General features: G+C 37.2%; 1 protein-coding gene across 1 annotated transcript in view; it reads left to right on the forward strand.

Moving 5' to 3' along the window:
- Positions 1–10,010, forward strand: part of LOC104464396 (desmocollin-1-like) — a gene marked incomplete at its 5' end in the record, with an annotated part of 10,562 nt that overhangs the window by 457 nt on the left and 95 nt on the right. The window contains 7 exons of the mRNA XM_010077089.1: positions 1,147–1,406; positions 1,632–1,774; positions 3,487–3,702; positions 5,309–5,542; positions 7,509–7,630; positions 8,918–9,154; positions 9,917–10,010. The exon at positions 9,917–10,010 is cut by the window's right edge and continues 95 nt beyond it. Of these exons, the coding sequence (XP_010075391.1) occupies positions 1,147–1,406; positions 1,632–1,774; positions 3,487–3,702; positions 5,309–5,542; positions 7,509–7,630; positions 8,918–9,154; positions 9,917–10,010 (1,306 nt within the window). The remainder of the gene's footprint in view (positions 1–1,146; positions 1,407–1,631; positions 1,775–3,486; positions 3,703–5,308; positions 5,543–7,508; positions 7,631–8,917; positions 9,155–9,916) is intronic.

Consider the following 10,010-nt stretch of genomic DNA (forward strand, 5'->3'; position numbering starts at 1 on the left):
TTTGTCGTTCTGGAAGAGCTTGGTGCTGGTTCCACAGTTGCAGTTGTTTAGACTTAGGGATGTAACTGAGGAATGCTTCATGGCTTGGTTTTTAACAGAAATGGGAAGTGTGGAAAAGGAGGGGAAGGATGAGCACCTCCTGCAGTCTTGTTTTGGGCTAACTCAGCGTAAAATTCTCCAGGTTTTATTTTGCAGGGTAGTGACTTCAGGTTTGTGTTTTTGGGGTGTGAGGGAGTCCACATACACTGAAGACTATTTGTCTAGTTATTTGTCATACTCAGTACTTTAGAGATGTGAGGTAGAAGGACCACTGTACCTGTACTCCAGCATGTCCCTTTGCTTCTTAATGCCTCTTTTTCATTATCTGTTAAAACTGCAATAGCAGGTAATTTCTAAGGATCAGAGAAAAATAATATTAAAATTTGAAGACGTAAATCATAAGGGTAGAGATGCCCGTTAAATTTGGTTTATTATTATGTCTTTTGTTCCTGGTAATCATTAGAGCTTTTTCTAAAGCTATGTCCCTGGTGTACAAACCCAGTTGAAATGTCTTATATTTAGTGTAATGCTGTAGTAAACTAGAGAGTATTATGACTTTAGGATATAAATAGCTCTATTAAAGGCATACAGTGACCCTGGAGAAGGTGTCTGAAGAATAAATGGTAGATACTTACTGATAAACCCCACAAGTTCAGATGTATTTGCAGTGGGTGAAGTCTTACTAGGAAATAAATGTAGATGCTAGCAAGAAGTGGGATTGACTTGTGCTGGAAGGGAAATACTTGTAACCTAAAATAATTGCCAGCTAGATATGGGAGGAGAAAATCCCCCACCACATTTAATTCTTATCTCAGTTCTGTTAGTAATTTACTGTCAGAGTGTTCATCTAAAATTTTACAGTGGTGCTGCTTACCTTATTAGGGGTAGTTCCTCAGGTTCTTTTCTTTGACTGACTTAGAACTTAACATTTTCTTTTAATTCATGTCCCTTTACTGTGTCTCAAGCTGGATGTTCCAGGAGGGTAGCTGACTTCTTTTGTAAATAAACATTGTACAGTTTTATCTGTTTAATAATTGAGCAGTGAAAGCAATACCAAGGTTTGTATTGATTTGAAGGGAAAAAACCAACACCCCACCTTTGTTGCAGGGACTGGACTATGAAAGCGCCAAGCAGAGGCACCTTGTGATTGCAGTCAACAACGAGGCACCTTACATGCTGGCACCACATTCACAGCAACTTTCCCAGAGCACCAGCTCTGTTACAGTGCATGTCCAGGATGTGGATGAGGGGCCGGTGTTTAAACCCTGTCTCTTACGCATAGACGTTAAAGAATGTGAGGACGTTGGGACGAATATTGGAAGATACCTAGCAGAAGATCCAGAAACTGGAAATAGTGAAGGCATATGGTATAAAACAATGTTATCTACTAGTTTATTTGGAGTACAGCATGGGTGGGGTATGGAAAGGAGGAAATAGTTGCTGATGCTGTGTGTGTGTGTGTGTGTGTGTGCATGCACACACATTGAGGGTATATGAAGACTAATATCGATGTATGTACGTGTATGTATGCACATAAACATGTGTATGTATATTTGAGATCTTTAACTAAAGAAAAAAATCATTCTTGACAGCTACCGGATAGCACCTGGCCAATGCAATTGGATCAGCATAGATGAAAACTCGGGTGAAGTCAGAACCATTAAAGTCTTGGACCGAGATGTAGGAGAAATGAGACGAGGTCAATGCAATATCACAGTCTTTGCAATAGACAGAAGTGAGTACTATATGTTGTCCGTATTCTTTGTGGTCTATAACAGATGTATATGTGCAAATTTAGCGTGGGGACAGCTGTAATAGTCCATTGTCATGTCTCTGGGGTAGCTCTATCAAATGCTTAGGGAATATTCTACACCAGGGAAAGCGTTTAAGAAATCAGGGCAAATTCTCAATATTTTCAAAGGTTATCAGCTCCCATTTAAAATCATTTGTTAGGTTTAAATTGAGAGATTTTCCTGTGGATTGTAATACTTTTATTTCCTGACTTTTTTTTTTTTTTTTTTTTTTTTTTAAGTCATAGCACCTGGCAGCTCTGTAGTTGACAAGAGAGAAAGTAGAGAGAGAGAACCTTTTGAAAAAAAATTGTTGACCTTGCAACTCTTACTGTCTCCTCCTCTGTTTGACTTCTTGGCATCTTGCTTTTGGAAACCCTCAATTTAAAAGGACCTCTGAGAATAGCTGTATTCACTGCTGTGTGTTATTATGTTCTTACTCTTATTCTCAGTCATCTAGGTTCTGTAACAGTGTTCGCACTATGTGTTAGGTGACAAGCTTTAGTCTGAGGGTTGTACACTCAGATTCTCATTCTAAAACAGGTTTTAGTTCTGATTTAATGTGAGTGTTCATTTATTCTTTATGATTAATTTGGGTGTATGCATTATTGTAGGAAAAGACATAGTTTTTACTTCAGATCATCTAGCCAAGGAGATTAAATACACCTTTCACTTCCCAAATGCTAAATGTAGCAAATGGATTATCAAAGAAAAATGTTAGGCTTATAGGTCACACTTTTAATTCTAAAGTATGTACTTTACATTAAAAAGGAAAAACGGACTACCTTTATAAATCCAATGGCAGGATTTAATTTGAGCCCCTATGTGCTTAAACGTCAGTCGGAGTAAAGAGCAGTCTTTTGGAAGTTGCTTTCCAGCTGAAAATTCTAACTCTGTCTAAAGCTTGCATGTTAAAATTAAATTTAAATAATATGAATTTAAATTGTTTAGAACTTCTGTTGCATATAAAGTGAACATGATCTATACATCTACAATCAGGCATCTCTAGAGAAAGTTTTGAAAGGTAGACTTGATGTAATTTCACTGTAATGCATATAGAACCATTAACCATTCCTGTGTTGGAAAAAAATGTAATTAGGAGGGAGAGCTCCTTCACTTCTTGCATGTAGACTTCGGTGACATAAGTATGTGTTACTGCTGAATCCTTCTGTACTGCATGGTGACTCAGAGGGAAGAGGACAGAATGAAGCCCACAGTGTCTCAAACTGTTTGTGTTCCCAGGAGAAGTGAGGGTAATGTAATTTATTTTCTCCTTCCCGAAGTAAAAAGACTGGAGACCTTCACTTTCTGTTTTTGACTCCCTTTGGCTTAGCTTCCTTTACCCCCGATTTATGGGCTCTTTGTCCTCTCATCCTCATGTTAGAACAGTATCGGTCCCCACACAGGCACACACACTCAACAAAATACATTGTTTGCACATGTAGAATATGGAGCTTTGGGAGATGTTGATCCATTCTACAACCAGGCAAGCCAAGAGAAGTCCCTCTCTCTTTTCAGCTAAATCAGCAGCTGCTTTCCACCTTACTTCTAAACTTGGATATTATGGTTGATGATATTTCATTGTGAAAGTTTGGACTAGAAATAAATACGTGAATATTAGAAGTCAGTGCTGAAAGTAGTTATTTTTATCTCATAGATGGCAAAACAGGCACTGGAACAATTCAGGTTGTCATCCAGCCTGGAAACAAGAATTACCCACGAATCGCTAAAACTGAATATATAATGTGCAGAGACAGAAAACCAATCTGCCTTACTGCACAGGATGATGATGAGTCTCCTTACAGCACACCCTTCGTATATCGCATAACTGACCGTAACTTGGCTTCCTCGTGGAAGATAACTCGGCACAACGGTATGTTAAGACTTCTTCCTCCTCAGCTGTAGGTTGCCAGAGGAGGCTTTGCTACCTCTGTCTTGGGTGGACTGTAAGAACAGATTGGATAAATGTATGTTGGGAACTGGTGTAGTCAGTGGGGCTAACAGGGTAGCCTTGATGATCTCCAGTGGTTCCTCAGTTTCATTTGCTGTAAAGGAGATCGAGAGTATGCCAGGAATAAAGGGGAACAGTTAAAGTACTATTTATCTTAACTGTCCTGGGTTTGAAACAGTTTGCAGAAGTTAAGAAGGTGGCACTGTTGGCATCACAAAGGCAAAGAGAAGCATATTATATTCTATCTCTTGAAGCATAAACAAGAATCTGTCCGCAGCATCGTTGGGTCAGCAATCAACTGCTGTCCGGAATTATGATCTAAAAAGATTAGGTGGGAGAACAAAACCCGATGTAATACATTGCATGAACACCTCTGGCAAAGGAAGTATAAATTCATAATTCATAAGGAATTTAAGAATTAAGTGGCCAATACTCCAAAGAACAGTACAGCTTTTCTGAGGCTGCTGTTATGGTGGAGGACTGAAAAACTGAAACTTCACCTAAAATTGATTAGTGGCTGACTAAAAAAATCCAGGCAGTTTTTTTTCTTAGTACTGCTGTCAGCCAACATGGTTTTGGTAAAGCTGAGCTGGGTTGAAGAAAACATTACTATCTCCCTTGGTGTATTTCTGTTAATTTTTATAATTTTGACAGAAGTAGATAAACAATTTATTACAAAAGGAATCACTGTTTCATGAAGTTTGCTAAGTTACAGTCGAAGGTAGTTTCCTGGTGGGTGTGAGATGATGTCAACAAGAGCAGCACATACATTTGCTGTTGTGTTGTCATGAATTCGCCTGAAAAGGGTCTGATTCTGAAGTGTTCTATCAATCATTCACTAACGAAAGGCAAAAGACAGCAAAGTCTGAGAGCAAAGACATCCGAGTGTTTCAAGGTTTATATTAGGCAATTGAAAAAACATTTTAGATTGGTAAATGTGGTTTCATATACCTCATCATAAAACAACCATTCTTTAATGTCAGTGTCCATCTTGTACGTATTTTTTCAAATTGTTTATTTTGCCCTTTAAGACACGTGGTCACTGATCATTACCACTGAGCAGGGCAGCAGACTAAGTGGATTTTATTTCCCACTGGATATAACCGTTCCCACTGAATATAGTGATAGAGCTAAAGAGTGAAAGAGGTATAAATTAAGTTTACAATTAATTATTCCAATCACACTACCAGAAGTCCTTTTAATAAATGCCAGTTCACTTGATGGTCTTTACTAGTAAGCCCAAATAGTGTAATTTACTGGAATGAATGGAAACAACTTCAGGGTTTCAATTCAAATATTGTCAGACCTATGTATAAGGTTTGCTTTTTCAATTCTAACATTACTGAAAGTATAAATCCTTCCACGTTGTAGTTTTTAAGCTAGCTTTAAACTGTCTAGTGAGGATCTAGTAGCAGTATAGGTGTAACAGAAGGGAAGATTGCAATTACAGTCACATTTCTGACAACAGAGTTTCAGGTATTGTTAACACTAGATGTGTTTTTTTTTTTTTTTTTTTTTTTTTTTACAGATAATTCTGTGTATCTTTCACCAAAGGGTGACATTCCATTTGGAACATATGATATTCCTGTAAGTGTGACTGATAATGGAGGAAAGGTAGGAGAGCACCAGATAAGAGTTAACTTCTGTGATTGCGTTACTCCAACCGAATGCAATACCGGTGGCCGTGCCTTTCGTGAGGGAAACGTTACTCTTGGCGTATGGGCCATCCTTGCCATGATCTTCGGATCACTGTTATTGCTGCGTAAGTATGCTTGTTTTTTTAGCACAAAGTGCAAAACACTTAATTTCAAAATTAGCTGACAGAACCCAATTCAAACTTGTTTCAAATATGTATTTTTTTTATTAGGCAGTCGATTATAGTCCTCATCAGTGACTTCCTGTACCTGCTTTATTTGTATTGGTATCACAGGCTTCTTGCTCTCATCTTGTCTTGTAGTTACTGTGTGTGGATTTTGTTTTATTATTTTAAGTACATGTAGTGTAAGATGTTCTGTGTGTTCATGTTAGCAAGGGCAAAAAAACTGTATTCAGTGCTTGAACTGAAAGATTTGTAGTGCTTATCAGATCACGTCTTGAAGTGAGTATAGCGAAGTTTGTGAGCTTAGTGTTGGTTTTGGGATGCACCTTTCTGTTTGTAGGTAATCCGTTTCCTGGAGCTTTTTGTGACCTTTCTTGTGTCGTGGGTTAAAACATGGAGTATCCGAGACATTAGATTTCACAAGGGATTTTACAAGAGCCAGCGTAATGTTGAAGGACAGATTGGAGACTTCCACAACAGACCAAACCTTTGAATAAATGTTGTGTTACTGGAGTTGTCCAAAGACTAACAGATTCTTAGCAGGTTGATATTGCTGTTAACCAGTGAGGCGGTGACAGTGGTATGTAATAGCAAAGCCAGGTCATTTTTTTACCAGAATCAGATGTATTCTGACTAATAACATCTTTAAAACCACCAGAGGATATGCTACAGTAACAAATGCTTCAGAGTTTTGGGGTTTTTTTTCTTTCTTTTCTTCTTTCTTTTACATTTTTTCCGGTAGTGATCAACCTGTCTTGCCACTGTTCAGTTTCCGCTAGCTGTTCTTAATCAGGTAGATAGAACACTGGAACCTGCACATGTTTTGAAGGTTAGATCCATGTTTTATCTAAACAGGGCAGATACCCAGATGCCTGTTGTAGCCCAGAGGTGGAACTTTCAGATGTGGGGATGCTCAATAGGAGGACTGTGTGAAACATCAGCTAGCTTTTTGTCATTACCTCTTGACTGCATTCCTCCTGGATAGACCCATTTTTTTATTGTGGGTGGGTTTTACCCTGTGTATCCTCTACTCAGTGCTGTCGTGGATGTTTTCTTCTCATCTGTTGGCATGAGGAGGCGAACCACCAGAACCACTGATGCAGGTCTCGGTGACAGCTGATAGCTGCAGAAGATGAATGAGCTTGAAAGTGGCTCTTGGCCAATTTCCACAGAAGTTTATATGTTCAGAAATCAAATTGCTCAGTGGGAAGTTCTTTATTTTTAAGCGATCAGCTTGAAAAGAGAAGTAGAGAGAGATTCTCTGAATGAAATGTTTAGTCCTTTGTTTAGGAGAAGTATTAGTTGCTTATGATTCTTTTATACAAAATCATTTCTTGCTGAGTCTCTATGACAACGCAAAGTATTATTGTAGGAGGAACAAGCTGAATACAAGGAATTAAATAAGATTTTTCTGTAGCATAATACTTGAAGTCCTCCAGGGTTCTGGGGACCTTTTCTGTGAAGCAGAAGTTTCTGATATTGGGACGTTTAGCTTGCATATTAGTTCCTTATGACATAATTTGATGTCTACATATTAATACATGAAGAATGTCGTATGTACAATCTTGTAGGCATAAGACATGATTTTTCACCTGGATTTGGTCTTAATTTTATTACCATGAAATTTTGCAGTCACAGTGTATTTGTAAGGGATGCTTCCATTTCTTTTGGGGATACCAAGATGTGTTTTGGAAGAATGAAACAGTTCAACAGTTTAGGAAAAACTCCGTATACTGCTGGAAAAAAATGTATATATGTACAGTTTTGAGTATGGACATTTTTGGAAATAACCATATGTGATGTTTAGGTAGTTTAAAAGGCTAATACAACAAATTCATTATCGAATGGAAGTAGATACCATTATGAGGTGAAGTTCATAATATCTTCCTCTCTTATTTCCTTTCCATAGTCATCCTGATCACAATTTGTGGCTGTTGTGGCTCAGGAGTAATGCACAGACATGTGACTGATGATTGTGCCAATCACAACTTAATCATTTCAAATACAGAAGCTCCCGGAGAAGAAGTGATGGTAAGTTGTCTATTTACTTCAATGTAGAAACATGTAATTAAGATATCCATAGCATTTCAGTTTGGGAACAGGACCACTTGCAAGTAAATGATTTGGTAAAGGAAATCAGCAAAAAACACAGGGATCATTAGATATGCTTTGCTATTTGACAAGAATTTGAAAATTCTTACTTCAAACAAGAGTTGGTAGTACCATACATATTTAAACATACCCTGTGGTTGTTAGTCCAGCTGCTTATAATTCTTCCAGACAGTGTTTGGTTGGCACTTTCGGGTGAAAATTTTAATCACTTCAGTCATTTTCAACGATAAGATTAGATGGTAATTTACTATTTTGCCTATGTTGAATGTCTGTTTATGGCAAAACATTGATTTTACTTAGAGAAGGATTTTTAAATTTAGGGGACGGTCATTTGTAGATCAGATGCAACTTCTGCCCTTCCCTTGAAAAATGACCCCAAATACAGGTGATTTTTGAGCCAGTGGAAACAATATAGTTGAACAATCCACATTCATTAAATAAGTTCTTGGCTTTGGCATCTAAACTTTTTAAAGATTCAGTCTAACATGAGCATAGTCCAGCCCAGGACTGCATTCAAACACAAGGACTTGTCTCCTCAGACTCTTCCTGTTCTCCTCTGTCCCTCACCCCTCACTTTTCCCTCTTCAAGAAAAGATTACTTTAAAAACCATTTATTTTACTTCACCTTGAAAACCAAGAAGTTCTAATGGTGACAAGTGTCAAACTTCTCATTGTGGTGCCATTATAAACTGGTAATGTAGTTTTTACTTTGTGATCCCATACTAGTTTTTCGCTGTTTCACCCAGTATACAAAATGTGTGAAGAAACAGAATGAAACTTATGTGTATGACTCTATATCTGGCTTAATAGATGACAAGTTGTTGACTTTGAAAACCAAACATTATTTTTACATGATAATTTAAGAAACTAACATAGGGGTTATAGCATAGCTTTTATTGCAATAAAGGTTCAGTTTTTGGATCTCATATCATATTTAAATGCAGGTTTTTTTCCCCTCCTTGTCATAGTATCCTTTCCAAAGACCACTTATTGATCTTTATACACTAAGTACTACGGATAGATTTTTCTTCAAAATACCACTGTGCAAAGCTGGAGAGTTTACAGTTTTCAGTGTTGACACTGTGTTCTTGATTGCTGTTTCATCTTTTGAATTTAAAAAAGAAAAGTTTAAATGTATTTAAAAATTGTAAATGTATTTAAAAAAAAAAAAAAGTAAAGGTATCCCCGCTGCTGCTCTTTTCTTAGGATCACAATATAATTCCTCTACAAACTACAAATGATCAAGGAGGATATGGAATAAAAACAGGAGACCAACAAACATTTGAAACGGTAAAAGGAAGAGGACATACTTTGGAATCGGTCAAGGGAGGTGGACATCAGACTTTGGGATCAGTCAAAGAAGGAGGAGGACAGACTGTGATGGATACATGTAGATACTCGTACTCAGAATGGCATAATTTCACACATCCTCGTTTAGGTGAAGTAAGTATTCTGAAACTTTTTTTTTGGAGTGTAGGTTGTGATCAAAATATACAGACCTTTCAAGGAAGACGTGTATTTGTGCTAGAAAGGTGGCTTTCTATTTTTGGTTTTATTTCATGTGCCCTTGGCTCCCCTGCCTCCCCTTTGGAATCTTGCCCTTTCAAAAAGTCGTCCTTTACATATTTAGGGCATAAATGTACATGACTTTCTTTTCTTGGCTTAAACTATGGGCAGTATGCTCTTTGTCATTTAAAATATTTTCTTATTTAGAATAATTACTATACTCAAGCTTTTGTGACTTTTTCTGACAATGTCTGTTTGCTTTTATTCTAACTGCTCTCTTTGTACTAATTTAAACCCGGTAGTTATCTTAACAATGGTGCAGGAATGAGTGTACAGCATAGAAACCTAGTTACTACATGCTTTGGAGATCAAAAACTCTCACTACTTGCCTAACTAGTTATGTGTAAATCAGTCTTTTAATTTGGAGTGGATTTTAGTTGCTTGACAGGTTATTCAAACAGGTTCTTCCTCTTTTATTGTTACATACAGTAGAAATGATTTCTTTATTAAATACTTATATTTTCTAGTCTTAATGATATAGACCAATCATGTGCATTTTTTGTATGTAGGAATCCATTAGAGGACACACTCTGATAAAAAATTAATCAATGAAAGGTAAATCAAAAGAAATTATTTTTATGCAATATGTTTAGGATAACAATTTAAGAAAATAATAAGGTGTGTTCTCTTCCTATGCAGAAGGTGCACCTATGCAGACAGGATGAAGAACAGAAGCATTCTGAAGATTATCTCCTTTCATATAACTATGAAGGAAAAGGATCCTTGGCTGGCT

The sequence above is a fragment of the Pterocles gutturalis genome, unplaced genomic scaffold (genome assembly GCF_000699245.1).
Source record: "Pterocles gutturalis isolate BGI_N339 unplaced genomic scaffold, ASM69924v1 scaffold20538, whole genome shotgun sequence".
In the NCBI taxonomy this organism is placed as follows: domain Eukaryota; kingdom Metazoa; phylum Chordata; class Aves; order Pterocliformes; family Pteroclidae; genus Pterocles; species Pterocles gutturalis.